Below are 16509 nucleotides of genomic sequence, written 5' to 3'. Positions count from 1 at the left end.
TTGAAAATCGTGTTGTATATTAGAGCAGCAGGAAGACAGCCAGCTTTTTCCTCCTTGGTATATAGATCACACTGACTTGGCTCTACAGAAATGAATGATATTTCCTAATGGCTCTTTCATTTTTATTGTTAAGATTTATCTATCTATCTATCTATCTATCTATCTATCTATCTATCTATCTATCTATCTATTTATTCATTTATGCATACAAGAACTGGGGAGCAGGCCAGAGGTGTGGACTGTGAGAGGATTCACCAGAGACAGAGTGGGGAGCAGAACCAGCAGACTGACTGAAACACACTGCTGAGGGGAGCAGCGGGAGAGACAGGAGAGGTCTGCTGCTGCGCCATGTGGGTCACCTCCTTGGCCAGGGGATCAAACTCATGCTGCAGGGGGTACTAATTGCTTCATAGTGCTGCACTTTAACCCTCATGCCACCAGCATGGACCCTCTTTCTTGCAAGAGAGGATACCTGTCCCAGGTGATTGATAGCTGGGAGTCCCCATTCCCTTTAAGAAAAAACCACCAATCCCAGCACCTACCTACAGGAGTGAGAGCTGCCTCTGATCCTCCATGAAACTATCATCATACACAGATGTCAGCATATGTTGCAGGGTGTGAGTCACACAGTCTTATGTCCCTACTCCAGACCCTTGTGACTTCAGAAAACCTTGACAACAAGTTTCTTCCTTATGATCAAAATGAAGGCACCTGTACAGTAAACTTACTTACTGATTTCCTCCTGTCTCACCATAATTATCACCAGCTCATTTTTCATCAATTTCTTTTTACATCCCATGGCTTTTGAACATACAAATTAAATTCAACAAATATTGTTTGAGCACTGCTAATGACCTAGACTTTAGGAGAAATGTGAATAGAAATAACTTTAATAAGAGGGGTCTGTGAGGAGGTTATATGATGAATATATGAGGAAAACTCTGACCCATTTTGACGGTGCAATATGGGAAGGTCATAAAAGGGCCATCTTAGAAGGGGGCCCTTGAATAAAGGTAATTATTGGAGAACAGTCACTTACTCATTATTATGAAATAGTCTCGAAATATCCACTATTTGCATATTTTTGAAACAAGTTTTATTCTTTTTCATCTTTTGGGTGATACCTAGCCGCTCATTTAATTCTTACCTAGAGACTCTGGCATTCACTTTCTGTGACTTAATATTTATATTTCCAAGAACTCCCATATACTGCATGGAAATGTAAATTGATGCAGAAGTCTTTCAAAGCAATTTGGCATTAATGGATCAAGAGTCTTAAAAATGTTCATACAGGTTATTATGAGCCAGCAATTCCACTTCCAGAAATCCATCCAAATGAAATAGCTTAAGACATAGGGGGAAATAACTCTGCATAAATATATTTGCAGAAATATGTTTATCACACCATAGTTTCCCATTCAGTGAATACAATAATAAAGAAAACTAAATAGATAATGAAAGAAATTATTAAATGATAACACATCCATATGATGGACTGTTATGCAGCCATTAAAATGGTCCTTGTGGAAATTGGTAGCATAAAAAATATCTGTAATATATTGGTAGAAGAAAGATGCAAGGTGCAGAAATGTGCATAGAATGTGATCACAGCCATGTAAAACTTGCATATAAAATAGACTAGAAGCAAAATGAAGTAGACAAAAAAAACGTTGATAGCAAGATCGTCTGTGGACTGTTTTTATCCTTTGTTCTTACCTTCCTGAATGCTATAGCCACTCTTCCAAAAACAAGAATTATTTTTGTAGCATATATTATTTGCAGTGCATTTTTAAAAAGCACCTTTTCATCAGAAGTTTTCTTTTCCTTCTTGCCAGTTTGATGCTTTCTACTTAGGCACACAGCCCAGATGTCTCTGCTTGCTTTCTTTCATTATCAGCTGTGGGTCCTCATAAATTTCCCATGTTTGAGATTTCTCAGCCCACACATCCAACATCAGACACAGACACAAATTCCCCCCTCCCTAGTCAGGGTCATTTCCACCCAGCCCACCCACAGCGGGCAGAGAGTCTCATTACTTAATATACAATAAACATACATATTTCTGCTGCTTGTCTGATGTGCTTGACCCCTGCATTGTGCTAAAGATTCCTATTTGTTCAATACAAACTTTGTTCTTGATCCAGCTATCACTCTTATCTGCCTCTCTCCTTTGGCATGCACCATAGATTGGTGTCCCAAATGTGCTGAAATTGGACTTTGGGGGAAAGATTTCTGCATTGCAAGACTTCCACCCCAGACAAGTTTTGCTGCAAGATTTTCATAAATCCCTGCAACTGTGTTCAGCAATGCCAGTGCATTCTCCCCACATTGTCTGGCCTCTCACATTTTAGGGTGAAACACTGATTGTTGCCCCAGGTTTTCCATGAGGTTGAGCTCTCACATGTTCTTGATCATCCAGCATGAGTCTTTGTCCAGGTAATCAAGTGAGATTTCCCGGTACCCTTGTCCACCACCCAGTGTGCTGCTAAAACACCTAATCTGAGGTTGCGCCCTCTCATGTCACTTTCTCTCTGCCTTCCCTCCCTCTGGAAGAACTCCGGCATAGAAGGCATATTTGCTTTGTAATATGAATAGACCTGTATTGGGTATTTGCTGCTTGAAAAGCACAGTGCCAAATCCATGGGAAATTCAAAGAAAGAAAAGCGGGTGGTTACCCTCAGAGATTATGGGAGATAAGGTAGGCTTTCCTATCATCTATAGATGAGGTAGAACAGATAAGTGATGTTAAGGATTCCACTCCATGTGGCACAATCGGGGTTGCCTTTCTTCCTACCCATGGTGAGACCTAGACTTGTCTAACCGTCTTACCCTGATGAATACCCCCTCAATCCAATGCCAAGCCAGTTCGGTCTTCTCTTGCATTTTGCTAGAACCACCAGGGAAGAAGCACTGATTTTGTTTTCTGACATTAAGTATGGACTTGATCCATTATGTAAACTTGCCTTGTTGCTGGCTGTGATGGTTACTCCTATATAGTAACTTCTAGAGCATGGAATCTACTGATTCCGTCAACCATTATTGTAGATGTCTAAGTATAGATATATTTTTAGATGAGATTAACATGTAAATTAATAGATGTTGAGTTAAGCAAATTACTCTCCATAGTGTTCATGGGCCTTATTCAATCAGCTGAAGACCTTCATAAAAAAAAAAAAAAAAGAGTGACATTGGTGTTCCCTTGTGATGCAGGTCCTCCCTTTAAAGCACAGCACTGCAAGCTGGCTGCAGCCACTTCAGTGGAGTTCGATCCCTGGCCCCAGAGGTGACCACATGGCGCGGCAGACCTCTCCTGTCTTTCCCACTGCTCCCCTCAGCAGTGTAGTTCTTCATCAATCTGCCTGTCCTGCTCCCCACTCTGTCTCTGGTGAATCCTCTCACCACCCCTGCACCTCAGCCTATACCCCTGTTCTGTATGCATAAAAAAAAATCTTAAAAAAAAAAAAAAGAGTGATATCCCCAGAAGAAGGAATTCTACCAGCAATCTGCTTCTGGACACTCGCTAAGTCTTTCCTGAATCTTCAGTCTGCAGGCTTTCACTTCGATTTTGTATGTGCTGTTCACAGGAGCCTCTCTCTCTCTTCCTATTGTGTCTCCAGTGTCCCTTGTATAGTGGCGTGAGACTACCATTTATGCCATGAGGAGGAAGAATCAACACATGCATATGCAAGAACATGCACACACAAGAAAACTTAAACTACAGTTTAATGCACATACAATGCTCTAAGCTGATCCACCCAGACCCCCCTTTAGCCTGTCACCACACGGCTAAATCATTTATGATTAACGTTACGTGTGAATCTACTGAGAGAATGTGCAGTATTTACTTAACCCATAGGGTGCTGCTGTTCCTTTCCTTTGCTCTTATGCCTCAACCACTCTTGTGAATAGACACGCACTCCTATTTTTTCCGTAATTAGATACATGGAGAAATTCTCAGAAGTAAAACATCTGGTCTTGTGACATTTTGGGTTTCCAAACTGAGTTTCCAAGAAGTGTACCAATTTGCACTGCTGACTTCAGGATATTCAAGTGTTTGTTTCTCTGAATCCCAGGAGTGTTATTATTAGAAAATTTAACTTTGTTTTCATCTTGGTTTCATTTAAACAGCACACCTTAAACTAAACTAACTTAGTTTAGCATGTATTTATTTGATTACTAGTTGGTAATGATAGATACATGAACTTTCTGGGTCATTGCTAGTCATTTGCGTTTACTCTTTTGTAGTTTGCCCATAATTTTTACTCATTCAACATGCACACGAGCCATATGGATGTAAAATGTGTCCTTTTACCTGCCATATTTCACACAATTATTTTCCCTTCCTTCTCTTTTGCCTTTCTGGCTTCAGTGGCCTTTATTCTTATTTCCACTCTTTAAAATGCTCTCACACCAGATGTTTGTGTGATTAGTTTTTCAGTTCCTTCTGGGCTTTACTCAAATGCCACCTTCTCACTGTGCCCTTCCCTGACCAGACTATAAAATTTGAACTCCTTCTTCTGAAGCTGACCATTCCTTTCCACTTTCACTGGTTTATTTCTTGAGATCACTATGTAATGATATACAACTTTCATTGTAATTATGCAAATATATATATGTACATCCACATATGCAACGAGGTTGACACACATACACAGATACATACATTTTTTTACTAATGTGTCATGATTATTGCCTCTCTTCCTACCATCAAAATGTTTGCTAAAAATCAGTGAGATCCAATTTTATTCTCAATTCTGTCCTATTCCATTCCATTTTTAAAGCTTTTTTAAAATATTTATTTATACATACAATTACTGCAGTGTATGTAGGTCAGAGGTTTCATCAGACACAGAGTGGGGACCAGACAGGCAGATACAATGAAATCCATTGCTGAGGGGAGCGGCGGGCAGGACAGGAGAGGTCTGCCGTGCCGTGTGGGTCAGCTCCTTGGCCTGGGATTGAACTCATGCTGCACTGACTGAGATAACGTGATAGTGCTGAGACATAACCCCTCCTGCCATCATGGAGGCCCCTCTATTTCATTTTTAAAAGGCTACCAGAAACTTTAGCTTTATCCTTAAGGAGATTTGTCCTAGAGAAAGCAGACACAGCCTGAAGTCAAATAGCTTTTCAAAATGTTTTTAAAAAGTTTAATCACAGGCTCTCCCTGGTGGCACAGGGGGTTGAAGCACAGCACTAGGAGGCTAAAGCCACTTCAGCATGAGTTCGATCCCCGCCTGCCCCGGAGGTGATCCACATGGTGTGGTAGACCTCTCCTGACCCGCCCACTGCTCCCCTCAGCATTGTGCTTTGTTAGTCGGCCTGTTCTGCTCCCCACTCTGTCTCTGGTGAAGCCTTTCACTGTCCCTACACCTCTGGCTTGTACCCCAGTTCTATATGCACAGATAAATAAATCTTTAAAAAAAAAGATTAATCACAATAGAAAAATAAAGTAAAAAGGGGTGGGTTTAATGCTCCAAGTCTACTCTTAACCAAGACAGAAGGTGTCATGTCTGTCCTGCTAAGCTGCCCCATAGCTTCTTCATTGCAGGGAGTTAGGCATGTGCCAGAGGAGGTAGGTAGGTCACAGGGTAATTGAGAATGAAGCCCTTGACATTAGATGTTTTCTATACTGTAAGAAATCAAGACTCACATTCTTCAGAACCTATGACTTGCACAGGCAAGATCTCTGCTACCAACACACTTAAATGAAGATTCAGACCACTCCCCCATTGGATTGTAGTGCAGTCCTGAGTAGGACATTCAGGAGCAGAATTGTCTGGGGTATTACCAGTTTGACAAAATACTGTGTCCCATGGAAGAGTGTGTATGGTTTTTTTTTTAAAGATTTATATTTTATGCATACAAAACTGGGGTACAGACCAGAGGTGCTGGAGCGGTAAGTATATTCACAAGAGACAGAGTAGGGAGCAGAACAGGCAGATCTACTGAAATACACTATGGAGGGGAGCAGCAGGTGAGACAGGAGAGGTCTGCTGCACCATGTAGGTCACCTCTTTGGCTGGGGATCAAACTTGTTCTGCAGTGCTACCGATAGCTTCATAGTGCTGTGCTTTAACTTGTTGTGCCATCAGGGAGAACTCTGGAAAAGTGATTTTTTTTTTTTTTTGTCATACAAAGGTTGTGGCCTGGGATACCAAAACCTATACACTTGCAGTGTGAGAGACAGCGGTCACTCCCCTTTGGGCTGAATGCAGCCAGTCAAAGCAAGAGTTAAGTTGTAAACACTCCTGGCAGAATGCGTTACTGAAGACCGTTAACCTGACAGAGACCTTTTCATCCAAATATGGCAGGTTTGACTGGGAATGTGAAGGAAATATTTGAATGGAATATAAAACAGGGCGAGCAGCCAAGAAACTGGATTGACATCATGCTCTGGTCAGCTGTGCTGGCTGTAGGGGCCTCAGACCTACGGATGCTGGTATTTCTCTTCTAATTGACTTAACAGGATACCTTATGGGTTATGAAATGCTTCAGCTTATTTTGCTGTCACTCTGTTAAACACACCCTACAGGACTTGGACCCCCGTCCATTTTATGCCACATGGAAAGGGTCATCTCTGGTGGGATTACATTTACTCTGGTTCTGAGCACTTAGGAAGAGCGTCTCTTCTCCAACTCTGCATACTGTAGACCAGAGATCAGCACCACCCGGGAAGATGTTAAAGACATGTTATCTCGGTTTCCATTCCAGACCTGCTGAGTCTCTTTTCAACAACATCCTTAGTCATTTACTAGGCACATGAAAATTTGAGTGCTAGTCTACACTAATCACTAGAGAAGCTTCCTTAGTCTTCTCCTTGTCTACTTTAGAAGCTCAGGAGCAAAAAAAAAAAAAAAAAAAAAAAAAAAAAAAAAAAAAAATGCCTCTGAGGTATGAACCTTCAGTGCACAGTTTAACAGAGGGTCAAAAACTCAATTATAAGATTAAAAAAAATGCATTTTTTTAGAAAGTCAAAATTAGTGCAAACAATTCATGATGAACAAAAACAACAACCTTTAAAATAAAGGCAGTATTGATTTCACTAATTTTCCAGTATAGTTAGATAAGACACTTCTATGAAAAGTGCAGGTGTGCAAATGCCATCCTATTCTGAATTAATTGCTCTGGGATAAGGGCAAGACATTACCAAAAATAGTGATGACAGTAAAGTCAGATAAACATTTTATTTTTATTATGAAAAATGTCACACAAAAGTAGAAAGGAGACTATAATGGGTACATATGTATCTGTTGGAGAGTTTGAACAGTTACTGGTACATGGACAATCTTATTTCATCCATACACCTTACCATTCCCCACCCCATCCCCAACCCCAATTTACGTGAGGTAAATTTCAATGTCATTTTATATATATATAAATAATAATATACACAAACATATATATTATATACATTCAGTAAGTATTGCTAAAAGGAAAAATCCTCTTTAAAAACTTATTCTCAAAAGATATAAAATAATGTCAAATTGCTATCAAATATTAAATAATATCAAATATCCCATAAATGTTCAACTGTTTTGGGTGTCTCATTTTTTAAAGCATTTTGCCTGAATAAATATTCAAGTAAGACTGAATACGGATCCAAGATATTTTATTTGGTTAATATATCACCAAAGTCTTTTTTAATACGTAGTTTCCTCCTCCACCATTTTTTATTACTATTTATTAGTTGGAGAAATCAAATCACTAATCCTGTCAAGTTGTATGTCTGCATCCATACTTAGTCACCATCTGAATATCCCCAGTAGAACTTCATCTACATGAAAGCAAGAACTCGATCATTTTGCTGCTGTTTTTTTTTTTTTTTCCTCTAGGATTTGCTGAGTGTTCAGCTTATAATAAGGTGTTTAATATTGCTAATTTAGTGAACAAATAAGAGATGATTGTCACAATATCGTGCAGCAATTCAAGTAAGTTTTAAAAGTCCTTTTGGGTACATTCAATTTTGCTCATATGTTAAGTGAAATATACTGAACATAGAAATGTGTCAACTAAACAAGTCCCCTTCTTTCTTTATTTTAAATATTCCTGTATCCTGGAATCAAGGGATAAAGACTTTTTTTGAAACGAGTTTTAACATTTAGATTTGCAATCTATATCCAACATATTATAGTAGTACTCTCAAAATATGAGGGTGGGTGATTGAGAGAAGCCACCCAGATGAAGTCACACGAACACACAACACATACAAACACATGCACACAACTATTTCTAATAATCCAGAATGCTGAAACTCCTAAAACATGAGACTTTGCTTTCCTTAGCCATTCATCCCTATACTCCTGTCTCTAATATTTATTCGTTATCCATTCTATGTGAGAATTCAAAGGGAAAAAGAAAGGCAGGAACCCCTAGGAAGGCTGCCTCATCAGCATCATCAAATTAATGAAAAGAGAAAGTCATAAGAAAAGAGAAATCTATAATCCATAAGAGAAAGTAATTTGAAAATTATATTTCCAAGCACTACTATTTCTTTCACATTCCAGTTAGCGTTAAGAAAAAAAAAAGAGGAAGAAAATTACCATAGCATAAAATAATTTCCAATTTCCTGAGTGCTAAATGAAGTAAAAATTGTGCTTAAATTAAACTCATCAGAGTCGTTATAAAAAAAGAAGTATTCTAATGAAATTATATGTCTTCAAATCTAAATATTTTCAGAGAATCATGTCTATAAAAATGGATTACCATTGTAGAATAAATGAACAAAATATATCAAATATGAAATGCCTTATATTAGAAATGTCAAAGTTTGCACAGTGCTTAACACATTCATCTGGATTTTCAAATGTAATGTAATACATCATATCTGTGAAGTTAAATACAATCATAATCATGTAAATTTATTTATTGTCTTCTGTTAGCTATTTTACCTGTTATTTTGCCAATACAGGCTATATATTCTAGTCAACTATAAGTGAATTCACTGAGTAGGCAATTAGTCATGTTAAAAAAAAAGTTGGGGGCCGGGGAGAGGGTAGTCAGAAACTGTTGATCAATTTACTTAAACTATAGTGTGCTAAACTCATTGTACTGTTGGCTCAGGAGAGCTGAGTGAATTCATTTTGAAGAAGGGAGACATGAAGTGGTAAATTCTTCCCTTATATCACTCGCAACCTGGAAGTGAGATGACTCTAGATGCAAACAATATAATAGCTACCTCCTAGCCAGTGCTTGTTCTGTTCTAGAAACTGTCAGTGACTCTAGAAATACAAGTTCAGAGAGGTCAAGACACCTGTCTAAAGTTGCACAGCTGGTAAATGTTGTAGCCAGGCTTTACATACAGAGGTGTACTGATATTCTCCCTGACAAGAAGCTCTATTGTTAAGAACACATGTCAGATACTAGAAATGGCAAAGTCTATGCAGTTGCTTTTTCTCATTAGCTCTCTGCAGAATGAGTGGTAACTCTAGTGCTGCCTCTGTAAGCCTATGAGAGATGACCAAGTCATGGTGATTAATTGATTAAAGTGACAGAGAACTACAAAGTCATGTTTATAATCTATGGAAAATTTCATCAGGGGTATAATCAACCTTAAAACGTATAAAAATATCTGGAATGCTAAAGTCCCTTTTAGAAAGATGGCAACATCAGGTCATAAAAAATAATCAGATAAATTAGTCTAAAAGATAAAAATTCAATTTTCTCTTAAGCCCTCAAAATCTGACAAAGCCTTCAGGCTCCAGGCATTCCCTTTTCTTTTTTATTTGTATTTTTACCATTTTAATCACACGGGGAGGATGAACTATCAAGTTTCTGCATGAAACATCATACAAAGAATGATAAAATGACCGATCATTTCTTTTATATTTGATTTTCAACATTCATATGGTAGAAAGATTGCAGATCCCAGCAGAGACAGTTCACAATCCTGTCCTGTACATGGCCTCAGACTTTGGGGGGCAGAATGGACACACTGAGGTATGACCAGGTTCTGTTGTCCCACTGAATGATGGAAGGTGTTGAGAGGAACGAACATCCCATGTAGGTAGGGGAACTTCCCTTCTGAGCTCTCAATGCCAGGAGCATTAAGTTACTGACAATGAGGAGGAGTCTTTCATGTTGGATCTGCAAGTTGAAAGTGTTAAGTCCCTTGGTTGAGAAAGGAGAAATGGGGTCTGTCTCCACACAGCCTTGACAGTCATTCCCTGAGCATGCTTCAGAGAGTGGATGAGTCTCTCTGGCTTAGTCCCCTTCCATGTAATATGGGGACTGTAGCACCTGCATTGCCTCCTCATAGGAATGAGATCAGTGTCACATATTTAGTGACACTGATGAGCTCCCCCCCCCATCATGAGCTCCCAAGAAAGCCTCACTTAAATGAAGAAAAGAATAGGCAAATTAATTAATATTCCCTTCTTATTTTTCAAAGCATATGACATACATGGATAAGGTTTATGCTTATTAATTATCCTTATTAATAAAACTAAAGTCAGTATCACTCTTCCACCCCAGAGGGACTTACTTCATCATCAAAATTATTCTTTAAAGTTTGGAGAGAGCACTGAGACCCAATTAAAAACATAGTCACATCAGAGACTCAACTACCTCTTGTTCTATTTGCTGGCCCCTATTTCAGTGGCAAACCTGTATTTCTGGTGACCCGTGGGACGGTTCCATCTAGCTGTCACACAAGCACCTCCAATTTGTCAGTCCAACCCAAACTCAATTCAACATCTTTCCCCCCAAAACCACTCTGTTTTGGATTTACAACAGCAGGTCTCAAGATCATCATCCACTGGATTTCTTAGCTAAGGAAGCTCAAAACCACAATAGAATTAATTCATCAGCCATCAAATCCTGATTAAGTCTGCCTTATGAAGGTGAACCATCATTCATTCAGGGAGCATTTGCTGTGCACCCATGACGTTTCAGGCATAATGTAAAGGTTGGTGCATATGAAGGTGAACAAAAAAAGATTCCTGCTGCTGAAACTTACATTCTGTTGGGCCAATCACACACACACACACACACACACACACACACACACACAAGAAAAGCCGAAAAACCTATAGGTAAAATAAGGTAAGAGACACAGCAAGGGATGCCTTACTTTAGATCACAAAGGGAACACTTGATCATATGGGCAGTCACTGTGCTTAGAGCATGATGTGCTGAATGAGAATGGTGGTAGATGGGGTGGGAGATGTTTGCAGGGGCCTGGACATGCAGAGCGATGACACCAGGGAACTGGACTTATTCTAAGACTTTAGGAAGAGACTTAAATGGAGGCCTATGAGCTGAGTTGTGTGTAATGTTCTGCTCACTTCTTTGTGGAGAAAGTGCTGGGAGTTGAAGAACAGCTAAGCAAGTCAGAGATGCTGCTGGTCTCTGACCAGGTTGATGGCAGGGAATCAGAAAATCCTTTCCTCTTTTCCACCCCCGAGGTATTGTATCTCGTTTTGACTTCCATAAATGCCCTCTTGCTGTGCCTCTCAGGGTCGATGTGCTCTTTCAGCTTCAGTCTGCCCTCCACACTGTCTGCCAGGTGCACTTGACCACTCTTCTGCTGAGAGATCCCTTTTGTTCTACAAAGGTTCTCAAAAAGAGGCGAAGGTAGAACATTATTGCCTGATCTGTCATGCAGAGACATACTCTATCAGGACTGTGCATTTCTCATAAGCTTCTCCAAGTGATGCAGATAGTCCACACTTTCAGCCATCTCCATCAGTCCAGGAATTGTAAGGTACAAGGTATAATTGAGCTGAAACACAGATGCATCCTGCATGCTACAAGTGACTGCAGTTGGTCAAATTCCATTCGCGGTCAACATTTCACAGTTTCTGGTTATATCTCTTGTATATCTTGTTCTCTCAATCCTGAAGAAGGGGACGTATCCTGTTGCAATGGGGAGGTAGTTGGGCATAGGGGTAATAGGTCATCACAAGAAAACAGGATAGACATTTTGGAACAAGGTTGGAAAGACTGAAAACGTCAAGGAAGGCAGCAAGTTTCTCTCCGCATTCTAAAGTGACTAACACAGGTGGTACAAAATAAGGCTGTGATGAATGAATGAATGACAAATGTAAACAATGCCCACACTCAAGGGCGAGAACAGAGGAATTGAGTTGAATTGATGGCATAAAGCAGTGATGACTTTATATCGAAATCAGGAAGGCCCACTGAAACTAAGATTGCTTTGAAGGCAATATGTTCCAAATGAAAAAGGACTCCACTATTCAGGAAAGACATTTTATTTTCAAGCTTCTAAGAGGGTTCTACAAACAATAGAGGCTGAAAGTAAAAAAAAGAGAAGATAAAAAAGAAAAGCAAGTATTTTTAACTATTGAAAAGTAGATAGCTCTTTTAAAAAAACAGCCAAAAAAGAAAAAAAAAACCTTAAACATAAAAATGTGAAAATGTAGTTGTCAAATCTAATCCAAATATATTCCTAGAAAAAAAGGATCATCCATGGTGACAGGGTTACTCACAGCTGTATGCTTGTTTAAGTGCTATTCATGTTCTTTTTGAGTTATTTCTTCATTTCAAATTCAATTGGAGATCTGTGCAAATCTAGCAAAATATTCTTTGGATTACAAAAACTATATAAAAAATGAACAAAACCTGCAATTATGGAAGTACTGAGAATGTGCAATCCTTCACTGAAATGAAAGATTCCAAAGTGACATTGTCCACAAAATTTATTCCATTGAAGTGTTCAGACAATTTGATTTAAATGCAAAGTAAAATGGAAGTGAGCACTTCATAAAAACATTTCTCTTTGTATGCACTTTGACGGAGTCATAAAAATAGTAGATAGCAGGGTATCAAGAAATGCTTGAAACAAACTTGCACAATAAAGTAAAAAGAAAAGATAACCTAACAATTGTCTATAACCCAAGAGAAAGTGGTGCCCTGTGTCTGGGTGGGGGGGAAAGAGGAAACACTTGCAGCATGGTTTCGGGTGCTCTTTCCCCGAGTATTGCTATGCTTTGACCTTTGGCCCAAGTGAACAAGTGATATGACTTTCACAGAAGTCCCGATCCCCAGGCAGCGAGATGGGGCTGTAGGAGGGGTTTGGCAGACTCACAGATCAAATGGCATTGACCTTCAGATTCTGCCCGGTCCCTGCTCTCATTCTGCGCTTATGGCCCAAAGGGTATTTTAAAACAAAGATTTAAAAATGAATTGCTCTGTCTGTTATCAAATTTAAAATGCCAATTATTTCTAGAGGAGTAAAAATTAAAAGGAACAAATACGCAGTTTCAACCATCATAGTCATAAGGGAAAATAGAATAACATTGGATTTCTGATGGCCATATGTGACAAATTTATATTTTTGACTATTCTCTCCCTCAGTTCCCAAAATGCTGGGTATGAGGCACAAAATCAACATCTTGAACTTTAGGCTTCTGATAGTTTTTTTTCTCTCCTGGATTTGTCTCTCATTACCATCAAGTTATTGATATACAAGATAAATGCATATTATATAACAAGTATTGCCAAATCATAGGCTGACCCAGATCTTTAACATCCTTTTTCAGATGCGTGTGAAAGTGAAGCTATTGAGAATGTACAAAAAAGCTTTACATGATGTTACAGAATCTTATCTGAAAAAACATTTGTAAAACATATTTGATTTTAAATAAACAGTAAAAGCAGCAGACAACCACAGATCATAAATAGGGTTATGAAAAGATCACAAGTATCTTAAATTAGAAATATAAATGGGTCATTAGAAATACTTATTTTTTTCAATGTTAAGACTCAAGCCCAGAATTAAAAAAGAATCTTTTTTTTATTTCAAAGGTTGCTTCTTATATTGAAGCTCATATTAAAGCAACAGTACAATGTTCATAAAATATAAGTGTGATGCCGTAACATTTCTTACATGTCAGAATACTGATATTTGTATGTATACTAAAATAAGAACTTTAAAATTGTACAAATAGATACATTAAAAATGACATAGAAATAGGGGCGCCTCTCACTGAAACAAGACAGTTATATCTGGCACGTATTAGTTTAAGATGAAAGTAGAAGCAAAAAGATTTACAAGAATCAGCAGTAACAAGGTTGATGTTCAAGAGACATAATTGTACATTGTATTGTACAGACATTGGATGGGTTTAAGCTGGCTGAATATTATATATTTCAAGTTTAAAAATGCACTACATACAGTGTCCATAGTTTAAGGCGAAATTACAGCTCAGAACTGTTGTCCTCTCTAATTTCGTGGAAGCTTCTTTGACAAATTAAAAAAAAAAAAGAAGAAAAAGAAAAGACTTAGATGTTCGTAACACAGAAACGATTTCCCTTCATTGTAAGTTCACCATTAGCCTTCTCCTTCACTTAAATATTTTGTATGCCAAGTGGTTTTTCTCTAGCGAAGTTGACAAACAACTTCGCCCTTTGCCTTTTTTGTAAGAAAAGGTACTTCACAGTATTTGCCACTTTGAAGTCCTTGCAGTTTTCATAAATGCATCCTCTCTGTAAAACTTTGCTTGTTTTAAATGAGCCTTTCCTTGACTTAAAAAAATACCTGTTTACATATCTTCTAGATTCTTCGGAACGCCAGACACAGTTCTTAAGGCCAAATTTGTATCATTATTGTTAAGAGTCCTCATCAAAAGTGTCTTTGGAACCGTACAAGTCTGCTAGTTTCTTAAAACGAGGCCCCCAGTTCTGTAGGTAGTCATAATCCAAGTCTGAATCTGTGGTGGCCGACTCTAAGGAGCTCAGAGACCCTGCCAGGGAACCTCTGCCCTCGTACCCATAGATTTGGATGGAGTCATAAGGAGGGGCCGTCGGGTCGTTATCCGCCTCCTGTATTCTCGTGTTGATGAAGTCATCCACATCCACGCTGTTGGGTGCTGGCCGCAGCCCAGGCCTGGGCATGTACTGGTACTCGGGTTTTATGTCTTTGCGAGGGATAAATCCATTAATGCCATCGGGATTCTGGAGGGTGGCGATATCGAAGGCTTCCGTGTCTTCTTCCCCGCCCCCTTCATCATCATAGGTAATGATGTTCTCGCGCACATCCTCTTCCTCAAAGACAATGAGTGGTTCTTTCTTTTGCCTTCTCAGTGTCACGAACAACACTACGATGACTACAGGGGAAGAAAAAGAAAGTCAGCAGAGGTTAAGCCCCGTGTTCCTAGGACTCTGCTCATGGTAAAGCAGGGACACATGCCTCAGGACTGAGCCTGCCTGTGGATGAGAGCTTTACTGGGAATCCCCAAAATGTAAAGCAGCCTCCACCTGGCTCAGCTTCTGCAAAGTGCTGCCAGAAGAGATGGCATCCTACAAATGGGCAAATTTCTGGGCTTTTTATACATGAACCAGATACTGATTGAAAGTCAACTTCTAAATAGGTTGATCTGCCGCTCCTTCAAGGGCATATGCCAGTGTCTTTGGCTTAGTTTAGGAATGAGGACATGTGGAGACTCAGGGCCTTTCCAAGGATGTCATGCCTAGCACCAGCCCAGAGTCTGAGGGTGGATCAGCAGTATGCTACTTTATTTATTTATTTATTTTTAAGATTTATTTATTTATACGTACAGAACTGGGGTATAGGCCAGAGGCGCGGAGGTGGTGAGAGGCTTCACCAGAGACAGAGTGGGGAGCAGAACAGGCAGATCATGGAAGTACATTGCTGAGGGGAGCAGCAGGAGGGCCAGGAGAGGTCTGCCACACCATGTGTTCACCTCCGGGGCAGGGATCGAACTCATGCTGAAGTGGCTTTAGCTTCTTAGTGCAGTGCTTTAACCCGCTGCACCACCAGGGAGGGCCGATGCTACTTTATTTTAATATGAAGCCTTCGCCCATGGGCCTGGCAAGACTCCTTTCTGACCACTGTATGAAAGGGGATGTTTATAACACCTCCAGGAAACAAGTCTTTTCCTCCTTCTTTGAAAATAATATTAGTGGAAACTCAGGTGAAGCAGCTCTATCTCTTCCCTGAAGAGGGGATTCTACCAGCTCAGGCACTCTAGGGTAAGCAGGCAGAGTTGCTTATAGGGAACGCTTAGACACAGTATAATTCACAATTGATCCCCTTCCCTTCCACTAGGGGTTTCTGCAACGTTCCACTAGAACTTATCCGGCACACTCAACACCATGAAGAAAATGGTCCTGGCTGAATTTGGGAAGTGGTCTGACAGCAACGGGGCCCACCTCTGGGAAGGTGCAGGGTCGAGGGCCCCTGCGTGCTGGCTCTGCATATCCCCGTGCTCACCACAGTGCGCACAGCGTCCTGCCCCTGTGCCTTGCTCTTGATAACACCCTCTGGCCAATGCTCCTTGTCTGGTTGACTCTTACCTTTCACCCAAACGGCTTTCCCTGTACCCCATCCTGACCCCTTTCACCCAAACGGCTTTCCCTGTACCCCATCCTGACCCCACAAGACTAGTAGCCCTTCTCCATGTCCCTACCAGCTCTGCTCTCCTGTCAGCAAAATGCTTATCACATGGTTTACACCTCTGACTCACCACTAGACTCAACTCTCATAATCTCTTGGAAGACTGGAACACGGATGCATTCCTGCCCCCT

At 39.9% G+C, this 16509-nt stretch overlaps 1 protein-coding gene across 1 annotated transcript in view; it reads right to left on the bottom strand.

Annotated features, from left to right (window-relative positions):
• Nucleotides 1-12360: 12360 nt before the first annotated feature.
• CDH11 (cadherin 11, type 2, OB-cadherin (osteoblast)) overlaps nucleotides 12361-16509 on the bottom strand; it is a 117227-nt gene continuing 113078 nt past the window's right edge. Inside the window, exon 13 of the mRNA XM_004690503.2 lies at nucleotides 12361-15068. Within this exon, the coding sequence (XP_004690560.1) occupies nucleotides 14572-15068 (497 nt within the window). The 3' untranslated portion in view covers nucleotides 12361-14571. The remainder of the gene's footprint in view (nucleotides 15069-16509) is intronic.

This window comes from Condylura cristata, unplaced genomic scaffold (assembly GCF_000260355.1).
Source record: "Condylura cristata isolate star-nosed mole 26May11 unplaced genomic scaffold, ConCri1.0 scaffold00028, whole genome shotgun sequence".
Lineage (NCBI taxonomy): Eukaryota > Metazoa > Chordata > Mammalia > Eulipotyphla > Talpidae > Condylura > Condylura cristata.
This window is presented reverse-complemented; position numbering and strand designations above follow the sequence as displayed.